This window comes from Amia ocellicauda, chromosome 16 (assembly GCF_036373705.1).
Source record: "Amia ocellicauda isolate fAmiCal2 chromosome 16, fAmiCal2.hap1, whole genome shotgun sequence".
Taxonomy (NCBI): Eukaryota; Metazoa; Chordata; class Actinopteri; order Amiiformes; family Amiidae; genus Amia; species Amia ocellicauda.
The window spans coordinates 3,051,336-3,074,027 of NC_089865.1; the positions used below are offsets into that span (position 1 = coordinate 3,051,336).

The 22,692-nt window shown below is 47.7% G+C and overlaps 1 protein-coding gene across 2 annotated transcripts in view; it reads left to right on the plus strand.

Annotated features, from left to right (window-relative positions):
• The window catches only part of tmeff2a (transmembrane protein with EGF-like and two follistatin-like domains 2a), a 51,445-nt gene that overhangs the window by 19,782 nt on the left and 8,971 nt on the right, over window positions 1–22,692 (plus strand). For both annotated transcript variants that reach the window (XM_066688005.1, XM_066688004.1), the window contains exons 4-6: window positions 2,115–2,141; window positions 16,625–16,721; window positions 22,441–22,589. In XM_066688005.1, coding sequence (XP_066544102.1) covers window positions 2,115–2,141; window positions 16,625–16,721; window positions 22,441–22,589 — 273 coding nt within the window. The remainder of the gene's footprint in view (window positions 1–2,114; window positions 2,142–16,624; window positions 16,722–22,440; window positions 22,590–22,692) is intronic.

A 22,692-nucleotide genomic window follows, 5' to 3' on the forward strand; every position in this document is an offset into this window, starting at 1 on the left:
GCGCAAGGGAAATAATTGGGGCAATTAACGCGACACATCTCCACGTTGGAGGATGACAGAAGGAGATAAAGCAAAGACGGAAAGACTGACGGGTCATTTGCGGAGCGTGCCTGTGAATGTATGACGCCGGGGCAGTGACCTTTGGTGTCAGGGCTGGACTGAGAAAAATAATGAGACGCCAACAACAACAACAACAACAACAACAACAGATCGTTCATGTTCCCCTGAGTTCTTCTGAGGACTTACAAGCTAGTGTTGGCAAACTGACAAACTTCTTCCACTGACTAACCCCATGAAGGCCCAGAGATCCAGAAAAAGACCAACAGACCAAAACAAGACAGAAACAAGTGCAGTGAGCTTTCACGCGGAGGGATTGCTCTCTTCCCGGCTAGGCAGAAATATCTCAGGGCAGTAATCACTGTAATCTACTACTTCATCTTTAAAACGGTTCTGTCAGGGTCACTTTTACTGTTACTCTTTGCCAGCTCCTCTTTTGCCTGGTCCACCTCAGGCCTGGGCTGTATCGAGAGCTAAATAATTACTTGACAGCCGAAAAACATTTGTTTTCGGTCTCCCTCCACCTGTCTCGGACGCTGCTGCGTACGGCGCGATTCTCCTGCCGAGGTACAGGCAACCGGACTGTCCTCATCACTTCTTTGTCTGACAAACGGCAGCTCTAATATCTGCCAGGCGTCTTCCGCTGCACCTGTGACGGCGGAGAAGAAAAAACACCACGGCGAGGACAGACCGGAGCTGACTTGCGATATTAATTTCGGGCACATCGGGAACGTGGAGATTGACTGGCATCTTCAGCCTGGACGGGCGCCGCTCTCTCTCGCTCTCTCTCTCTCCCTCTGTCCAGATGGTGTGAGAATCAAATGAGCTGCCAGTCTCCTCAGAGCGCCACGCGCCGGGCAGCGCGCCGCTCCCCTCGTTTAGACTTTTATTATTGACACTCGCTGGCAGTCAGGTGCGCTCTCCCCGGCCCCGTCGCCATCCAGACCCTTTCCATCACAGGATTATCCTCCGCTGTCAGGAAGTCATTACTGATAACGAAAAGAGAGCAATAACTTTTTTCCTGGTGTTTTTTTATGCAATCTGAGTAAAGTGCGCTGGGTTTTGCTTTTGAACCTTAGAACCCTTTCTCTGTTACTTCAAATCTAAAGGTAAATTAAAGGTTTATCCTGCAGGGCCCCTTAATGACTTACCGTCCTGCCAAGTCTCAAAAGCACAGTCCTCAATTTAGCAGGCTCGAGAAGTCCCGTAGAGAGACGGCAACCGTGAGATTGTCCCCGTGCATCGAGAAACCTCCAGGAGAGGAATCGTTTACGATACGCGCTGCGCCCGGTCTCTGCGAGCTGACAGTGCATTTCATTTTAAAAACGGTTTCCACTTCGGAGGAAATCAGTGGACTGAGACACTCTTTCCCGAGAAGACTTCACTGTCTGGAAGATCTGTTTCCCCCCTAAACTCATTACGGCACCCGGCGTATTGAATAAATATGCCGTTTGGAAATAATAACATCGCTCACCGTTTTCGGCCGCTCAGCACTTCCCCCGGAGCAGGTTCCTCGCGCCGACGTTTACGAGGGACGAGTGAGATATCCAGATGCTTCTGAATCGTGCCGGTTTCTAGAAATTAATATGTGGAGAGGAAAAAGAGGGGGAAAGACCTGTTTTTGCCGCCATAAATCGTGGCTAGTCTATTTTCTGTGATTTAAATCCTGGAGTGACTTCCTGACAGCATGCAAAACTGTGTCTATTTAAAGTGTGGCGTCCCAAATGTGTGTCCTTGTGGACGACAACACAGACCCCAGGCCGGCCTCTCAGAGAGGGAAATTACCTTCCCCGACCCTGCGAAAGTGTCAGAATCAGCCTCCATTTTCACCGCGGCTCTCATACGAGCCCTGTGGGTTTCTCAGTATTTACTCGCACACACAGCCATGCAAACACACACTCCTAGATTCAGAGATTTCAGTCCCATGTCTCCCGTATTTCCTTCACCTTGTCAAGATGCTAAACTGACCCTCCCTCTCTGACAGCCTGTCTGTATTTGTCTTCTTCTCTTTTTAATATTGATATATTATTAAAGTATTTATTTATTTTCCTTTTCAGATGCGGGATCCGGCTCCGGGGACGACGGTAAGAGATTATGCATACTTTTAAAATGTTAATATATATTGCCTCCACCGTGCCGTATTTATATCCCCGTCGTGCGTGCAGATCGGAGCAGATTCAATTTCCTCCTGTATTGGATTTCGAAAAGACATAATTTGATGTTTATGAATTATTCCTGTCTTCGAAAGGACAAAAGTCAAACAAATAAAATGTGAAATGTGTTTTCCATAGTGATGGGGCCATCAGGGGGCAGCCTCCTTTGCTGTCCCCCAAAAACACAGATGAGAAAAGGGAGAAGAAGAGAAGTGTGTAGTGAGAGAGCAGGGCAATAGAGGATGGGGCAGGACAGGGTGAGAGTGATGGGGGGGAAAGCGCGGAGGAGGAGGAGGAGAAGGCTCGATGCAGCAAAACACAGCCAGAGACGTAACTGAGAGCAGAGGAGACGTGGAGAGGATGGAGAGATAAGAGATGAAGGATCGAAAGAAAGATATAGCCCCGAGGAACGGCGCAGATAGCCATGGCCAGGAGGAAGAGATAAGACGCCAAAGGAGGGATGAGGAGACGGAGAGAGAGATAAGCTTGGAGGAAGCAGGAGGGAGAAACCGATAAGGAGGAGAAAGAAGGATGAGTGAGGGAGAGAGGGAGGAAGCAAGGTGATAATGAATGAGATAGCGGAGGGATGGAGAGATAGCAGTGAGAGAGAGAGGGGGAAGGGAGATGGAGAGATAGCAGAGAGAGAGAGATAAAGAGATGATGCCAGGACATGGAAAGAACAGTAGAATAAAGAGAGGGGGGGGGTTGGGGAGACAACTTCAATATATGAGTGATAAAATCAAACGTATTTTAATGGCTTGCGTCCGCTCCTCCTCAGCGGTTTTTCGCCCTTTGCCTTCCCTGCTGCCCGGCCAGACGAAAACCACACACGAATATAATCCGGCGTCCAACATCACAGTGTGATACCCATGACTCAGCACCGGGGCCGCGGGGGGCATAACTGCCGGGCCGTGACTCATCTCGACATCTCTCTTAGTTCTGTTCTCGTTCCTCGCGGTTCCTTACAATCACGCAGATCAGCCGAGGAAAAAACGCTGGTGAACACGTTCTTGAGAATCCGTGCCAAGACCGTCCTCTGAGATCATTTCTGGGTTTTGTTTTTCAATTTCTACGCCTTTCTTTTCAGATAACAGGTGGTCGTCTCATTAGGTTTCGCCTTTCATTTTTAATAATAGAACGTGGCCGACATTCATCTGAAAAAAAGGCTTTTAGCGCTTGGCATTTGGTCAACATTTTACAAACTGCACCTTCTAATCGCTCCCCCCCACGCACACATACAGTACTGTTATTATATCCCATTGTCTTCTCCTGATTCCCGGTCAAAACCCTCTGAAACGGCATCAAATTGTTTCCTTCGTCCACAATGTCCCTCTCGGGAAGTATCGACCGTGGCTAGATTAGGAAGCAATAATAAAGCACCGTTATTATTATCGATGTAACAATACATTTAAAGAAAAAGTGCTTCCCAACCCATCTTCCTAACAATCGGATTGCTGACGCTCGTGCGGTTTTACAATCGCTAATTATCAGTATTGATAAGGCTCTCCCTCTCCGCACTAATTCCCCGTCCCTCGGTGTGCGATTGGTATTGTGTGCCGACATACACAATATGCCTCTTGGCTGTGTCTCGCTGTCAATCACACCCTTTTCATCCATTTCCAGTAACACCTTTCCCCGGCTCTCTGGCAGCTGCACCCTGGGATTGTACATTACATTTAAAGGCTTCAATTTGGAGGAGCTTTGAAAGATTGCAGCTCAGTCCTTTTGCACTCTGCAGCTTTTTCAAAGTGCAGCAGTTTTTAATGGCCCGGAAGAGCTGCCAGAACCACTATCGCCCCGTGACACATCGGCAGACTTGTTCTTTCAGTGTCATCGGTTGTGTTTTTCATTTATCTTTTTTCCGTGGGTAGCGCCAGAGGAATAAAAGCTCACCTGGTCTTCACTCCTCTGTCAACGCGGAGCTTGAGAAGGCCGTGTCTCCCCGAAGGGCCACACGCCACACTGTGTTCCGCAGACCTTAGAGAGTAGGCTCCTGAAATCTTCTCGGGCCCCTGAACTCCCTTCCCGCCTCAAAACTGGTTCATCCTCTTGCGTCCGGCAGCCTGGCCTGGTTCTCCAGACAGGGGAAATACCCCCAAACCCTGTGTGTCCTCTTTGGTCCCTCCTCTTTCCCGCAGTCTGATTGTGCAGCCACAGACTCTCAGTCCTCCCCCATCTTTCTCTCTCCTCAGCTTTCTCTTTCCAATATGAAACTGCGCTTCACCGATAGGGAGAGTTTACGAAGCTTGAAAGTTATTTTTATCAGCGCCACATGGAGGGAGAATCAAAAGAAAACTCTAATTTGTGTACAGATGATCCGCCAGGTGAGTCCCTAGAGGCAGATCAGCCAACTCACATTGGAGACTTATTAAAGACACCTGCAGTAAGACACCGCTGTGTGCGAAGATAACCTGCCAGTGAAAGAAAGAAGAAAGTGACTGATAAGGCGACACTGCTGCGCTTTCTTAAGCACTGTCCAAATCCTATCAAAGTTTCCCGTGCGTGCTGTGATTTATAAAAAAAACAACAACTAAGAAAATCAAATGCCGAAATATTGTCAGTTAATTAAACACGTGTCGGACAAAAAAACCAGATCTAAACAGTGCTTAGATCTGAAACACGTCTAGCATTAATATAATATCTATCAGTCAAGGCTGCTCGAAGTTAATTAAATACACAAGTAGAGAATCAATAATGTAACAAAAACAACCCGATCATTGAGACAAATCAATTGATACCGCAGCGTGTCCTCAAATCACAGCAGCTTTTCTCCGCACACACACAATTAGACTCCCGCACAACAACCTTGATAAATACGCATATACTTCAAAAGAAGACGTTTTGTAACCACGACATGTCCTGTCACTGTTTTGCTCCGTCATGCACACCAGCTGAAGCAATCGCCGTGTTTGTGAGCCGCGTCGCTCCGTGCCACGTCTGCCTCCTTCGGATCAATAACCATACGACGACTGGATTCCCCGTCCTGATAAAATGTGAATCTTCAATAAACACGCGTGATTTTAGACACCTGTTAAAAAATGAAAGGAGGCGAGATCTTGTCTGCGGGGTTATTGGCGTTAACGGCTCTGCCAAACTGCACCTGAAATTAATAATAATCATGTAAAATGAAACCGCCGAGGGCCGTACAATTGTCATGGACTGTTTAGATTTGAATCCCAGTTTTAAACAGCAGGATTAAGCTTGGATTACAGCCGTCTCGAACATCATAACATTTTGATCAACCTGTTTGACAATCGCAAAGAGACAGACAGTGAGACAGAGAGAGAGAGAGACCGTGAGACAGAGAGGGAGGGACAGAGAGACGGAGGGAGGGACGGGGAGACCGAGAGAGACAGAGACCGAGGGAGAGAGACACTGAGAGACGGAGGGATGGAAAGCCAGAGAGAGACACACAGACCGAGACAGACCAAGACACAGAGAAACAGAGACAGAGGCGAGTGGGAGCCCTAAATAATTCAATTTAGTTTAAAAGTCCACAGAAATCTTGTATTATTGTTATTATTATGGTATTGGGGTTTGTATCTCCCTCGCGCCGGAGCAGAACGGCCCGCGGTGCTCTTCTCGGTGGGAGTGGGGGGCAGGTTGAGGCCCGGGAGCGAAGCCGGAGTCGGCGACGGCTCTGGCGCTCACATCAAAGCCCGGTGGCCTGAGGGCAGGCTCAGCTGGCCACGGCGGTAGTGCCGTGTGATACGGGAATTAGGAGGAATTAGTGCGAAATCCCCTGTAATATCCTGTCTCGAGCGGGAGCCGGAGCGCAGGAACATCATTCCCGTGGATCCCTGACGCGCTCTCAGAAGCGGACCGGTGTCGGAGCGTTTTTCAGGAGGGGGGGAATCATTGCCTCAATGGTAGTTCAAACTATATTTGTGTATCTTGTTCATTTGCTTAATTACTGATTGAATGATTGATTTGGGTTCATTGATTCATTGATAGTCATCTGTAGTTCATTTGCCTGCTGATCAGTGATTTGTATCAGCCCCCACACACGTATGTTTTGGCTTCTAATATATCGGTACGGCGTGTATCAAGTTTATAGTCAAGCATTAGTGACAGGATGTGTTTCGAATCCTGTTGCTCACTGTGTTTGTCTGTTTTTGTTTTTCGAGCGCTGACAGTAGAGAGACGCACAGTAAACACAGAAGGGCAGCACAACAGAAGAGACCTTTTTCATTTTCATGTGCAAAACTGATTAATTTGCCGCGCAGTGCTGTGATTTATAAAAAAAAAACAACTAAGAAAATCAAATGCCGAAATATTGTCAGTTAATTAAACACGTGTCGGACAAAAAAAACAGATCTAAACAGTGCTTAGATCTGAAACACGTCTAGCATTAATATAATATCTATCAGTCAAGGCTGCTCGAAGTTAATTAAATACACAAGTAGAGAATCAATAATGTAACAAAAACAACCAGCCTCCTCTGCCCTCCCGTTTCGTTTGTTGTATCTTTCCCTTGTTTTTGGACTCCAGTCTCCGCTGACAGACGGCTCGTTCCTGTACAGCCTCCATTCTTAATGAGACGTATTGGGGGGGACAATTTTGTGGGGGAAGCAAACCGCTCAATTTATAACACTAATGGGAGTATAGTAAGATCAATCCCAATGGGTAAAGAAACCCCGCACACGTTCGCTCACGGCCACGATGATGAATGGCAGATACCAGCTGCAGGGAGTGCGTTGAAGGTTTGGTCCGTGTCCTCGGTGTGGTTCGAGCGGCGGGGTGACCCGATCCTCCGAGAACATGCTGCTCCGCTCCAGTCGAAGCGGCGGGATAAAAGCCGAGGAGCAGGAACAGCTTGTTCGCCAGATATTATTCACCAGTAAGCCGCCTTCAAAGCAGCGAGGGAGTGTGGTGCGTAATCAGTCGAAGCCCTGGAAATGGAAGTTAAAGTACTAATTTTTCATGAAATCCCGTATTAAGCAGTCGACTCGCTCTGGACCAGTGTCAAGTCTTTGCATTTGTTTTGTTTTTTGCTGCTGCTGCTGTTGTTTGTTGTTTTTGCCGTAGCCCAACGCCAGCCAATTTTCTATTGTGTTTTCAGACCCGCTGGCTGTTGTGATTAATTTATTAGGATGAGTTCTTTGAAATGTGGCAAAACTGTATTTTTACAGCCCGGCAAGAAATATTTACAGCGCTACAAAAGGCAGGTTCAATCCTCCGTCTCGTGGAGATCTTGACCTTCTGGAGAATGAGTGGCATCCGTCCGCGGATCGGCCTTGCGTGGGGGAGACCCTTTTTTGTGTTGTTGTCGGCTCGTTAAGAGTGATGCACGGTGTGTAACGAGAAGCACCTACCGAGCCGCTAAGGGCTGGAGAATCACAACAAGAGAGCGTTGTCGTTTCTGGCACAGACTCTGACAGGAGGCGCTTTGTGGCACGCTTTGCCATTACTAATGAATCGCTGAGCGACAGCCCAGGCACCGAATCGTCTCTTGGAGGTGCGGGCGTCACGTTGCCGTCTTGGGAGCCGAGACGGGACTGGGTTGGTTTCGGGCGGATAGTTCTCGCTGCGTCCCAGAATGAACTCCGGGAGGCGGACACCGACTCCTTTCAGGGGAACCTGGGGGGTGGGTCATTTGAAAAGTAGCACACATTCTACACCTTCTGCTTCTTCGGCTGCATAGAATTGGGATTATGGTCTGAAAAACTGCCACCATGGTAAAAAAAAAACTAAACAAAATATACTGCTGCCAGCCTGCTAGACTTCAAAGGCCTCAGACAGAATTGATGTCGAAGCCAAACTCAGAGTTACCATTTTAAATTGCATTTTATTGAAGCTCTAACAGGGCACCGCTGCCCCGGCTGACCCCACCGGCCGGCAGAGCCAGAGCCGCACGAATCAGTATGCAAAAGAGCCGCTCCAGCATCTCCCTGGAATCCAGCTCCGTCATTTAGGTCTTTAGCGATGATTTGATCGAAATACCTTTCCTGCTCTCGCCGGTTTGTTTCCATCTCCATCTCCGTCTATTTATATATGTATAAATATGGATGAGGGATTAATTTACGCGCCTCTGTGTCTCAGTAGATTTCTGTAATAAATTATATTTAAATAAAGTGCAGGAACCTTTTTGGAAATATGTTAAATCCTCATTTTCGGAAATCCTGTGTTCGATTAGCCCCTCTGTGATCACCCCTTCCTGTGCTGCGACCAGACTTATGACAACATCAGAAACGTCCCTCTGAGACCCGGCCACTCAGCCCATAAAGCTGATCGAGCTGTTAGGAGCTTATCGATCAGGCTGCTTCCCCGCTGCTGCTCGAAGGATCGTTTTTTCCAGTTTCCAGTCAGGGCAACGGAAGCCCGGACACATAAAAAAGTATTTATAAATCGCATGGCAGAAGCTAACAGACGTGATTGACTGCCGTTGGCGTTGAGTCTCGGGCACGCACTCCAGTGCATTGTTCAGGCCTCGGACTGGGGAACGCAGCACCGGGGACAGGAAGTGTGCGCCACATAGGAGGTCAAAACCAAACCATAACCCCTCTTGTTTTGAGACCTCGACTGCTACCCTTCCCAGAGCCGTGCAGCAGGTCAGACTCCTCACACCTCGCCTGTGCGTCCTTCCTGATTGACATGTAATCAAATCAGCATCTCCTGCCGTCGGTGAATGAGACGCTGCATTTGCATGATTCCCGGGCCTGGTGTTAATGAGACGGCTGAGTGATTGCCATATGGCGGCTCGTTGTTTCCCATTGTCAACGCGAGAGGCGCTGATAGGTTACGCGGGCACCCCCTCTGATCACCTGACACCTCTAAACGAACCGAGAGGGGATGGAAACAAGCTGAGGAAATAATAGCCGGCCCCTGCAATCAGCTCCCCGCGCACGCTGGGAAATGCATTTGTAAGACGCAGGATTGATTGTGAAGTCGCGCCCGGCTCGCGTATCGATTGCTTCTCAGAGAGTGTTCTCCACCTGCATTCTGATTTAACTCTTGTGTGGACGCTCCGCTCCGAGGCTCCAGGATGCATCGGGATGATCACTACAGCTGGGGGGAGCGTGACCTTGCCGCAAGCTCGGCATAAGCGGGGAGAGCAGTGTTGCCTGAGGAAAAAGGAAGAGATGGTTATTAGCACATTAAAGGAAGTTAACCGTATTCCATCACTCTGTAGAGGGTAGCTTTACTCCGAGGTGTTTCCTAATTGGGGCCTTTCAGCTGTTGTACTTGTAAATCTCCACTACTGACCAACATGGAAGGGACTGTGGTGTTATTTTGCGAATTTCCCCCCAAAGCAAACACCACAAGAGAGCCAATCTCAAGATCTCTCATTCTGGAGGACTTGCTTGAGATTGAACAGTTCGAGAAAATTAGAGCGCCAGGGAGGGAGAGACCAGGGCCTGGGATAGAGTCAAGGGAAAGAAAGTGAGAGAGAGAGAAGATAAGAGAGAGAAGGGGAGGAGGGATTAGGAGAGAGAACAGACCGTGTCCCCCTCTGCCTGAGCTTGCAGTTGTGCGGCACGGGAGAGGGAAGAATTAAAGCAATTTTAAAGCCATCACCTGGCTGTATTAAGCTGCAGCATAAGGGATCGTTTTAATTTGATAAAGCCCGGATTAGGCCGCCTCTCGGCTCCGCGGCCAGATGTGGCAGCACCTGAAGTTCAAACGAGCGGGAGGCTTAGTCCTTGCGGGGCGTAGAGGACAGGAGCAGGACGTTAATATTGAGGTTTTGGGCGGCTCGCTCTCACTTCCAAAAAAATGGTCTGGATATTCCTATCAGTTCAACTATTAAAAACAAATGATATTAAGAAACAAATGTGAACGGATTAAACCGGGGCGATTGCACAAGTGGCTTGGCTTGAAACCGGCACTACCAGCTTGTTAAAATTGGAACTGCTTAATTCTTCTGCGATGATCGTCATTAGTAAAGTGTTTATTCAGGCTATTAAGTGAAACGATCCGGTCTGGCCTCGGCTAATTGTCTGCTCTTCAGTTCAATTAAGAAACTTCTTGGGGCTCAGAATCCGTTTAAAGGCACGACGCCAAAAAACATAAATAAAAAGCTATTTTAGCCAGTTTGATTAAAACCGGTGTCTTCGCTGTCGTGAACTAGTCACGTTAGCAGGAGGCTGTTTGTCCGATACTTGTAAGATACATTAACATAGTTTTCTCCATTTACAATAACAATGTTCTTAACGAGCCAGGAGGCAATCAGAGCCAAGGATGGGAGGAGCGGAGAATGATGATTATTTTTATCTAGGTTTCTTTTTTTGTCGTTCCCTTCAGAGGATATAATGACTGGAAAAGGACAGCTGTCATAAAAAAGCACAGCTGTATAGATTTGAAATTTCTGTATAGATTCGAAAACAGGCTGGGTCACACTTTCTCCCTCTCCCTCTCTCTCTCTGTGTCCTCTGTTGTGTCACCTGTCTTGTAATTATAGTTGGTGGCGTACGACTGCTCGAAAACAAAATTCCTTTAAATTCAGCAGATTTTCTAAAAGCTATCGCGATTGCCAGAGGCTGAAAATTTAGATATTTACACATGTATTCTGTGTATGTGAATCGTTTAATTATGTGATATTAACATAACAATCCAGCTCTGAGAATAAGCTCCCAGTTGTGCAGAAAGAATACAACGTGCCGGTCCCATTATTCCCTACGATAATGAGAGAGAAGACTCGTATTTATAATGACTCACTGTTCTTTGTTTCTGATTTATTTTTATAAATGTTTGTGGACTTCAATTGTGCTGCTTAGAAAATATGGAACCCAAACCAAGAGTGAACCCCTGCAGAACAAATATTTTTTAACATCTGATATTTAAGAACATGAAGTTTCCAATTGAGAGGAGGCCATTCGCCCCATCGTGCTCGTTTGGTGTCCATTAATAACTAAGTGATCAAGGATCCTATCCAGTCTGTTTTTGAATGTTCCCAAATTGTCTCTTCAGCCACATCGCTGGGGAGTTTGTTCAGATTGTGACGCCTCTCTGTGTGAAGAAGTGTCTCCTGTTTTCTGTCTTGAATGCCTTGAAGACCAATTTCCATTTGTGTCCCGGGTGCGTGTGTCCCTGCTGATCTGGAAAAGCTCCTCTGGTTTGATGTGGTCGATGCCTTTCATGATTTTGAAGACTTGGATCAAGTACCCACGTAGTCTCCTCTGTTCCAGGGTGAAAAGGTTCAGGTCCTCAGTCTCTCAGTAGGACATTCCCTTCAGACCTGGAATAAGTCTGGTTGCTCTCCTCTGAACTGCCTCTAGAGCAGCGATATCTTTCTTGAAGTGTGGAGCCCAGAACTGCACACAGTATCCAGATCACTGCCCTTGTTCTAAACTCTACGTGTCTGATTCTTATACTATACTCAACTGCCCCCTTTTTGTGTATATTTGTGGATATGGGATATATTTCCAATATTTTATTCTGAGATTCATTTTCATAGGTTGAAAATATATGTTGAGGTTAATTTCTCCAATATATATAACCTATAAAGTGCACTTATGGATTCTATATTACATGGACTAAAATATATTTTAAAAGATCAGAAAAAGGAGCCAGTTCTGTCTCAAATATATGGAGCGCTCAATTCTACCAGATAATTGTTTGCTCCATATTGGGAAAGCCAGCAGACTAGACTGGTCTGATTCATTGCCTGGTACTGGGCCATCGACGGCAGTAGCGCTGTATTTTTCCGTCTGTTCCCCCAGCGAACTCAGAAGCACCTGCTCCAGTTTCAACACGTGCCGTGTTTAAATAAGCGCCTTCGTTTCCAACACCACCCGTTTTACAGGAGAGTACAACAGCATTTCCGAAGGAGCTTTGCTTTTATCGCGTGGAATTACCTTGAACGTCCTGCGCGCCGTAATTCCTGAGATCCATGCATCACAGTGACAGTCTGTACAAAAGCACTAAATCTCTCCAGGAGTTTCTATAAATATTTACTCTTCTGCACTACAGAGCATTTTGTACAAGGTTTTCTTTCCTCGTTTAGAGCTCTTTGCTTCTAATCCAATTCTTTGTTTTTGGCCTCTTAAAAAGATGTGATGTGTTGTCTTTAAGCAAAATTTCAGTCTTTCGAGTTCGTTTGGGATGCAGACACATGCTCCCACCAAACCTCTTGAAAGTTCAGCCCTTTTAACTTTCTTCCTCGGATTTGTAATCTGTTTTGCTGCTCCCGTTCTCTCTCCCTTCTTTATTCAGCTGCCAGGGATCTTGTTAAAAGATTAACATCTTGTTGTGGTGGGATTTCTCCCCGGCCCAGTCCAAATCACGGGGGCTTACCGCCGGGGCGCAGCTCTGGTTCAGTCTTGTGCGTACTCCCACAGAGGCAGGGAGCGCGTTTAATCTGGACCCCGGTAATAAATGAAAGGATGGAGGGCGGCTCTAAGTGGGCTCTTTATCATTCCCGATCTATACTGCGCCGGCTGCTGGGGTGCATGTTAATATGGACCCCCGCGTCTGGTTCTGAGAGCAGGAGAGAGGAAAGGCAGGGAAAGGGATTCATTATTGCACTCGTCTTTTCCTGCCTCTATCATTCACGGATTACCAGTTCGATTTTTGTGGTTGTTGGTTTATTTCATTTTTTTTATTGGAAACACAACAGACCTCGGATAATGTTGCCAAATTCAAAATACACTGCGTCAAATGTTGGGTGTTGGATCTGAAATGAAGAAACTGTTCCCCCAATGGATTATGGGATACTGGGAACCCACGCTGTCGCAGAAAATGGGGCTTGTCCTTCCGTGTGGAAGGTGATGTCCCATAATCCCTTGGGGAATCCCTTCAAACCCTATGTACTATATATATCACTATGTAAACAGACAGACAGACGGACAGAAGGACAGACACAGATCGATAGATATAGATATTGACAGATACCAGGATACATCGGCTTGTTTTCATTGTCTGAAAGTAATCTTAGTAATGCAATATGGCCTGTGGTCCAGCATTTCAGACCGATTCTTCTTTGAACCAAGAGGAAAAAAAATAAAAGTCCACATCTGTCTCTGAGTCTACAGAGCCCCCCAGGGTCTCGAAATGGAGATAAAGCAATAAAATCAATTTTTAAAAAACCAAACCTGGGAATAAAAGAGAGTTTTAAAACTTTAATCAGCTGCAGAAAAGGAATTCTTTAACCTCTGATCCGGTGGTGGGGGGAAACAGCTCCAAATATGAACACAAAAGCTATTCTAGCTCAGTGTGTCGTCCGCTTTAAAGGTAGGGGATCTGGATTTCCCGCCTGGGCTCTCTCCCCTCATCCTGCTTCGCCCTCGGGCTGGCTGTGTGCCCGTCGTCCCCCTCCAGTGTCCGGACCGCGGGGGGACGCCACTACAAAGCGATATTCTGCGTCAAAGGGGGTCCCAGGCTGTGGCAAGCCTTGAAATCAATACCAGGGAGGAAGTGCTGTTCTTCTGTTTTTGAGCTTTGCTGGAAAAAAGGATGAGGATCTCCAGCTGTCTGTGCCAGAGTGCCCTTCAGGTTTCATTAGCACCTTCATCATGACTAACAATGCCAACAGCTGGTGCCGTTAAGTAATTGAAAGCCCGGTGTTGGGAAGACTGGTGGATCTCCGTGATCGAGACGGGAAAACCAGCTTTGGGCTCCTTTTCAAACCAGTTAGTGTTATTTATAGCTCACGAAAAGCCGGTGCCAAAAGCCGGTGCGGGTGTGAGATGCTGGCAGCCGTGGAGCGTGTTGACCAGCTCACAGACAACACAGCTAATTAAATACAGATGACAATTTCGTGTTCCCTTAACGGGCAGATTAAAAATGGAGGGCCCGGGAGGAATAGACTGCAGTGAAACCAGTCCTTCCCGGTACAGATCCGCTTTATCTGCGGCTCTGGAGCTGCACGGGGCTGAACAAGGAAAGGGCTGCATCTTCAGAAATGCAATTTAAATTGCAGAGAGCTGGCAATTACTTTCCCTCGACTGATATGTGATAGCCCAGCCTAAGCTACTTAGCTGGGAGAAAGCGCGGCGCAACGAAACTGGCAGACCATTAAAAAAATAAATAATAATAATAATGAATTTCACACACCGATTGGGAAGGATTTCACTGGCCGAGAGAGAGAGAAAAGAGGAGAGAGAGAAAGGGGGGAATCTGAACGGAGGATGGGTGAATGAAAGCTAAAGACATGTCCTCTATTCAACGGGATTAGCCACAGCAGTTGGAATTGTGCTATATTTTGTGCTTTTCCTTGTCATGGGTTTTCCTCCGGCAGCTGGCCGCGTCTCTCTCCGCCGCTCTGCTCTGGTACCACGCCGCCCTGGCGCTGTCGGAGCCGGGGCCCGTTCTCGCCCACGGCAACACGGTCAGCTCCTATTTAAAGCTAATTAGTTTGTAATTTCTGACACTAATTACTGTGTGAGGCCACCTTCATAACAGTTCTTGTCCTTTTGAGGGCTTTCTTAAAGAGATAAAGAAACAAAAAATGGTCAGCCGAGTGACCATGGAAGCAGCTGCAGGGGCTCCTTTCGGCCTGAGTCCAGCGTGTGCATGTGCGTGTGCGCGTGTCACAACAGTGTATCGTACTGGACGTCTCTCGGCTTGCTGGGGAGTCAGGCAGGATGGGCGGCTCCGGTTTCTGAGGATTTTCTCTCCTCATTTTCCCACCGACGCCGGCCTCACCTGTCCTGCCGCCGGAGCTCCGGTGACTGTGCGTCTGTGTTGATGCCATAGCTCATTTTGGCAGCTCTCCCCCGAAGTTGTAAAACCCCTCCATCGCAGCGATCCCTCACACCAGCTGACGTGCGTGTTTCCATGGATCCCAGGCCCAGAGCGTTCGTCTCTTCCCGTCCAAGTGCATGTAGTTTGTACTGTTTTTGCTCCTCTTTCGGGGGTTCTGCAAACATTTTCAGAAGGCCGTTGTCTCTTCTTATTGCCTTTTGTTTCTTGAAGACGAGCCCCATCGATCAAGTGCCGGCCAGCTCTGTTCGTTCACAACAGACGAGACTATTGGGGGGGCACAGTCATCCTGCTCTACAGCGGGGGACCGGTGTTTTGTATCCTTCCAGAACAAATGCCCACAATTAATGGGAGATGCAGAATTTGCGCCCATGGCTTTGAGAGGGCAGCAGTTGAGTTGGTGGGGAGCTCAGAGATACTGTCTTATCTTTCCTGCCAGTGTTTTAACAAAAACAAGGTCACTCTTCATTTATTGATTTATTTGTTGGTTTGTCTGTTTTTTTCCTGTGGACACAATCGCCTTGCTTTGAGAAGAAGGCCTGTGTACTTTTCTTTTACATATCAGACACAACAGGCTAAAAAAACTTATTAGAATAAGAGGTGGTAGTAGTAGTAGTAGTAGTTGTAGTATCATACTCATTTGTTGATTTGCATGAATACAGTATACATTTTGTATGGTGATTAATCTATAAATAAATAATAATCCTAATACCAGTAGCCTCTTGCGTCCAGCACCATCGATCATCCGCAGCACGATTAATGACTGTCCTCAGCCGAAGTCCAAAACAGTTCCTTCTGGTTTCATAAATATCTTTAATCCATCACTGCGATAGAGATCAAAGATGGCACCCGGTTGAAAAATGTGACCTGTTGAAATAGTGGCCATTTTTAATTAAAACGACTACGATGTCCTTCACCAACAAGTCACCTCAGGGGTTACATAGATTATCTGCTTGTTTATGAATAATTCTGAGGCTTTTCAGTCTGTGGAGCAACATGTGTTACACACGACCCAAACACTGAATTTATTATATTAATAACATGATCCCGCTGGCCAACAGTGTGCTACCTGTCTGGGCTCAGAAAATCCTCAGGAGTAGAGGATAAATACGCAACCCGTATGTTTTAAATTATACCACAAAGGGGCTAGTCCTGGCACAAGAATAATGTGTACGAGATATATGTATAAAATATATATTTGTTGTGTTTGGGAGGCGGTTACAGAGTTTATGAACGAGGGTCCTAGTCGAGCAACACGCCTTGATTTGATCGTTCCTCGGCCGAGTGCCTGTCGTTATGGGTCAGTGAAGTTTTAATGAAGACTTCCCGGCGCTGAATTCACAGGCGTTGTCGGGACGCGTTCGCGGCCATGAGTCTCAGTGTCGGGGTTAGGGCGGACGGGAGGTGTTCGGTGGGAGGGAGAGACCAGTCCTCCGCTGACACACTTCTTGTCGACTCATAAATATCTTCTTTGCAGCTGCAGAGAAAGGTAACGCATATTTATGAGGCTGTGAAGATCAGGCTGTAGATTCTGCCTTGTGTTGAACTGAATCAAAAGATGGATGAATCAGGGAAAGGTGGCTTTTATCCTCTCCTCTGGTGTGAGGCTCACACCATGCACCATCACACACACACTAACACACAAATGTAGCCACAGGGCCTCCTCTGGAAAGACAGAAGATTGAGACGTCGGCTGCCCGTCTCTCTGTGTCGCACGGATGTGCTCCTGTCGGCGTGTGCCGTGACCGGAGCGTTTCTCTATGTTTCTGCAGGGGCAGAGGGCTCTGGGGAGACTAGCCAGAAGGAGACCTCCACCTGTGACATCTGTCAGTTCGGGGCTGAGTGCGACGAGGACGCGGAGGATGTGTGGTAAGACACCGGGGGTCCGGGAGACGGTCGATTTGGGTGTGGGGAGTCCTGGAAGGTTTGATAAAAGGAACGAATAAGCTATTGTGAGCAGGTGTGTGTTCAGTAGTCAGGTGGGGTGAGACGTTCAGTCTGCACAGCTGCTTCCTCTCGTTTTATCTGCCTCCTCTCGGTCTTCGGACCAGTGCTGACTGAACACAGAGACGCGGGGCGAAGGGGGTGCGAGTATCTGCTTCATTAAAGAGAAACTGTACCGTTTCCGAACCTGGGAAATCACGGATGTGTTCGAAACAAACGAGAAGAGTTGGATTGGTATTTATTTTTAATGATTTAAAAGGCAGTGGACGTCCGCGGGGGAATCGATTACAAATTGCAGCGTTTCCTGGAAAGAGGCATTACTTTTCACACTCGCCCTCGACCCTGAGCTGCTGTCAGAGGGAGCAGAGAGTTGGGTTTCCAGTCCAATTAATATAAATATGAAGCAGGCAGAGAGATTCTCAGATATCTGTGTTATCCAAATGTAAATTTGAGGGAAACGTACACGGTTTTCTTAAAAAAACCTGGTCTATTTCTGGAAACACACAGCAGAAACCGGAAAGCTGTACAGATGGATCGAGGGCTTGACTGAGTCTTAGGCAGATGTAGAACGAGCTCGAAATTTGCATTTGTGCGATTGTGGGGATTTTGTAATGATTCCGTTTCTCTCCTGCGCCGGGGTCTGTTCAGGTAACATTTACTCGCGCGGTGCTGTCCCAATCATCATCCGGTGATTATACGTACTGCTCTCTTAATTACCCCCATTAGAGTACAGTACATTAATGAGCTTTTAAACCAGTTTTAAAGCCGCTGGCTGTTTTTGATTTGACCATACTTGGCCAGAGATCGAGCCACGGCACAGAACTGCTGACAGGACGTGACCCCGCGGACCCCGTCTGCACATTTCAGCTGCACACAGACTTTCAGAGTTCTGGGCACGCTCAGACGGGCCGCGGCCGTGTCTGGTGACTTGGCCCGATGCCTGCTTGTCGATAAGGCGGCATATATTCGAATTGGCGGATTTCAAAAGCGAAAAATCACACACACTCTTTTTCCTTTTAGTTATTACGTGCATTCCTATTTCCCTAAAATGCTCTTTCCCCAGCTAAATGTTAATTGAATTGGGCCCTGAGTCCCCGCGCTGTGCTGAGTCAGTCTGGGCAAAGATGGATTATTCTGTATGATTCTCAGGGACACCGAGGATGGATGCTTACAGTAGCAGCAATTCTATCTTTATTTAATAGAGCCCGGGCAGATGGATTAATACCCGAAGACTGGAGGCATGCAATTACTATTCAAATTGCTTAGCCAGAGAAAAAGGCCCCGAGTATTCAATCGCCAGCGAGGCCAAAGGCGGGATGTCCAGGAAAATGGATGGCAGGAATTATTAGTGGGACGGGCGAGGGTTTCTCTCTCTGGCTCCGGAGGAGAGGATCACGGGCGAGTCGGAGGAGACGCGCTATTCAGAAGAGATCTAGGGCTATTATGGCCGAGGAATTCAATCAATAAATCATGTTCTTTCTTTCTTTTTTATTATTTTATGGAGTCTGTTTCTTTTTCACCACGAGAATCATCTCCCCGGTTCAGTGCATAAAGTCACTGTGCAGTAGGGGGTCGTAAAAGCCGGGACAGAGGTATTTCGGGTTAAACGCAAACGTACGCAGAATACTGAGTGACCTGGAGACTGGAGGACCGACTTCGTGGCATTTTCCACCGGCTAACCTCCCTGGACTGCTCTTCAACCTGTGTGTGATATAGAGATCATTATCCTAAAACTGCATTGTCATACATTTCCTGTTAGTAAATACGTAACCGGTCCTTCTGCGGATTTTAGACCGAGTGATTCCAGAACAATAGAGTCATCTAGAGTATCAGAGAGACTCTTACTTTTCTCTTGCTTTTTATCATTCCCATTACCAAGGGATTACCGTGAGATATGAAGCCGGGATTAAAGCGATCGATTCTATATTGAAATGCAACAAACTTTTTGCCCACCGATATGAACCCTTTAGCGCTGCTCTTTCCATGCCATCGATCGTCTCAAGTAATTGATTATGTTTCCTGGGCCGGCTGCACCGCCACAGCAAGTAATTCGGCCATAATTGGCATGCATCGCAGAGCCAGGCTATTAGAATAGGTGGTCGGGTCATGATTGCTTATCTGATTATGGGGCTCCGAGCTGAGCCAAGAACAAGGCTTTTCAAACAGAGCAGCCGCCTGCTGACTCCAAATACCCGATCGATAACCCATCCATAACTTCAAAACCCTTGGCAGCGAGAGAGCCTCGACGAAACTGAAAAGGCACGTTAGAAACACGGGCTTCTCTCCTTTCTTCTCGTCTGCTGTGCTGTTCGATAGGACACAGACGTAGACGCTCTTTTTTTGTCTCTCGTTTCTCCTCCTCGAGTTTGGATCTTCCTGCCACACCTCCGGGTGTGACCGGGGGGGTGAGAGTGACACGGAGAAGAGCGCGTTAGTCGTCGGGTCTCTGAAAACATAAATGAACAGCGCGAAGTGCAGGTATCGATACCCGACATCCTGAGTCTCCAGCGGCGTGGAGAGTGGTGTGGCACACGCACCGTTGACTAAACACGCCTGGCACTCGTCCCTCGTTCCTGTAGATCTGTCCGTCACCGCTCTTGTGAACGATACGAGATCCCTGACTCTCTTACTGTCCTTCGTCGACCGAACCATTGAGTCAAACAAGATTGTGGCAGTCATCGAGGCCCAAATACCGCAAAGTCGCATCTTCCACGTGTGCAGTGGTGTTGTTCTCTTCTGTTTCTTTAATGTTTCACCCTGACACATTGGGTCGCCTGCCAGCCGCCTGCGCCTCACGTGCAGCGGTGTCTGGTTGTCTCTGAGTGACAAGTGGAGGAGGCATGTCTGCTGTCTGAGAGCATGTGTGTGTGCGTGTGTGTGTGTGTGTGTGTCTGTAGTTTTGAGATGTGCAGTGCCTGGTATATGGAAATGAGCAAGATTATTTGTGTGTGTGTGCGCATGCGTGTATGTGCATGTGTGCCTGCCTGTGTGTGTTTGTGTGTGTCTGCGAGTGTGTGCATACGTACGTGCCTGTGTGAATGCGTGCATGTGTGTGCCTATCTGTGCATCTGTGTGTGTGCATGTGAGTGTGTATGCATGCCTACCTGTGTGTGTGTCTGTGTGTGCAAGCGTGCATGTGGCTGCCTTTGTGTTTTGTCTGTGTGTTTGTATGTTTGCGTGTGTGTGTGTGTGTAGGTGTGTGAGTGCAGAGTGCAGAACCCTGACCCCAGACTGACACGGGACCCATGTGTGACGCAGTGTTGCTGTGTGCCGAGCCAATGCAGCGCTGGAGTGTCGTGTTGCAGTGCAGCGCCGGGCGGGAGGAAGTGAGAGCCTCATTAAAGATGCATGCGCTCAGACACACTATCCTGTCTGTGTGGGAGAGCTGCTTCATAATGCACCTTAGAGCCTCTCGCTCAGCCGTGATTGTCTGAATGTGTGTGTGTGTGTGTGTGTGAATAGACAAGTGTGTTTTAGTCTCTTCTATTTACCCAGAGTGTCTCGTCCTTGCGGTGAACTGGCTGGTGCCGGCGCTGCCCAGTTTAATGGGCAACAGAGCTGTGATCGGGCTGATAGTCGTCTGAGGACGGGGTGACATTTATGGCCTGAGCCAAGAGAGACACCCAGTACCAGGGAGGTGTTTGAAAGACACTGGGCTGCAGACACAACTCCCATTCACAACGTGTCACGTTTTCCCCTTTTGCAATCTGTTGTTATTCACCATTTCCGGACAACAGATATCCAGGAATCCAGATGACATGTCTCCGATGACAGAATTTGTGTTTCTTTGTGGTTTGTTTCACTGAAATAGCTGGGTTAGGCCCGTACAGTTCTGTATACGGGAGCTGGTTGTGTTGGTTGGTATCTTGTTGTGTTTATTGATTTTTGAAGTGTCTGCAGTGCCAGTTTTTTTCGCAGGGGTTAAAAGCCTTTCCCATCGTCTGCTGTGAGGTGTGCAGCTTTGTTGAGGTCTGGGGAAATCTCCCTCGTCTCTCGCCAGCCATTAGACTTTATATAACGCTCGTATTCTCTCTATTATCTCTTTCCGTCTCGGTGTCCTACTGTGCAGGAGCTCCGGTGCAGTTTGTGCTGAGGTTAGTATTTATCCCGCCGGCTGCAGCAGAAAAAAATAAACACGAGTAGAGGCGATCTCTGCGGTCGAGTTACCCGCGGGCGGGAGCGAGGCAGTGCCGTATAGGGGGGTCTCGGAGTGACGTACAGGAGATGGAGGCGCTGCCGCCCCCAAGCCCCGGTGCCTGCGCGGCCCCCGAATTAATAAAACGAGCGGCCTTGACACCCAGATAAGGAGAAGAACGCGACAGATACACTCAGGCTTGTGTGACATGCAGGAGGCTATTATTCATACTAGTGGTGAGGAAACACTGCGGAGAAATGATGCAATTCCTACATTTTTGTGTGCAGGGAGGGATGGGGTGTTAGGGGCTCATTTTATTATCGCACATGTGTAATGAAACCCATGGCTCACAATAACACAATAATATTTGTTTTTTTCATGTCTCTGACCTTCTTAATCAAAGTTGAATGTGAAGTGATGATAATCCTGCTAATAATAAATAATTGATGGCATCGCCGGGCCCATTCAATTACCGAGGGGCCCGTAAAGTGGCTCCTGCCGAGGCAGCGAATGTCACCGGTGATCTACGGTGCAGCGTGAGGGCCCTCCGCACTGGGACCCCCCCAGCTCATTATTATTCACACATATCTGAAGCGGTCCTCTTCCTTTTTCCTCCCACATTAAGGCCTGTCGTTGTAAATCCAAAGCCTGAGTGATTTTATATTAGATTGGGGGTTTGCGCTCGGAAATAAATAAATAAATAAATAAACTAAAATAAAGCAAACGCGCGAGGTTATGGATCGCTGGGGCTCGCGAGTAAATCGCGGCTTTAGTGTTAATAAATAGTGACTCAGAGCAAGTGCTCCTATAAAACTAATAAACATTTGTCAGACTATCAATTTATTTGTGCCGAGCAGTGTTTTTTTTTTTTTTATAAATGGATGCAAAGCAGGGTGGGGGGGGAAGCCACCAGGCTAAAGATGCTGGGTCTAGGAAAGCCGCTGCACTCCACGGGGGGAAGAGGAAGTGATGTCACCTGTCCTCACGTATCCTGTGTGGCTGCGGTGCGTTGTTTTATGTAGTGGTTGTTTTGAAGCCTTTTATTTTTACAGAAGCCCAGCAGTGGAGTTGGGACTAGTTGCTTTGGAAGGAGTAGTATTAGAAAACAATTGTGTGCCAACAGCCAATCAGCTTCCAGATCTAGCAGGCATTATCAAACGGTGAAATGCCCAACTGTAAATTCAATAGAACCAATTGGAATAAATCAATACGAGCATATATACCAGCTTTTCCACAAATTGGTCCACAGTTTTAACTTCAGCAGGATCCTCTGCCTCAAAACCAGCCAGTCAAAGTGCTGCTCTCTCCAACTCCAGCCAATCCCCTGACTCAAATAATTGTAATAATTAGGGAATAATTGGGAACTCTTTTTCACAGCAGAAGGTTACAGAAGGCAGTGGTTGTAGTTGGAGCAGCAGCAGAAACAGAGGCAGAATATATTTAGCAGTAATACTGGTCCCATGGTTGGACGCCCTGTCTGGGGCCCTAACCCCCTTCTCTCTCTCTCAGGTGTGTGTGTAACATCGACTGCTCACACATCAGCTTCAACCCGGTCTGCGCCTCCGACGGCAAGTCCTACGACAACCCCTGTCAGGTGAAGGAGGCCTCGTGTCAGAAGCAGGAGCGCATCGAGGTCAAGTACCTGGGACACTGCCAAGGTGAGGGTCTCTGCCTTCCTGCTTCCAGTCATTGCGTCCGTCCCCCCGCTGTCAGAGACGCAGAGCTGCGTGACTGTTCCCACTGTGACCCAGTCTGGCCCGT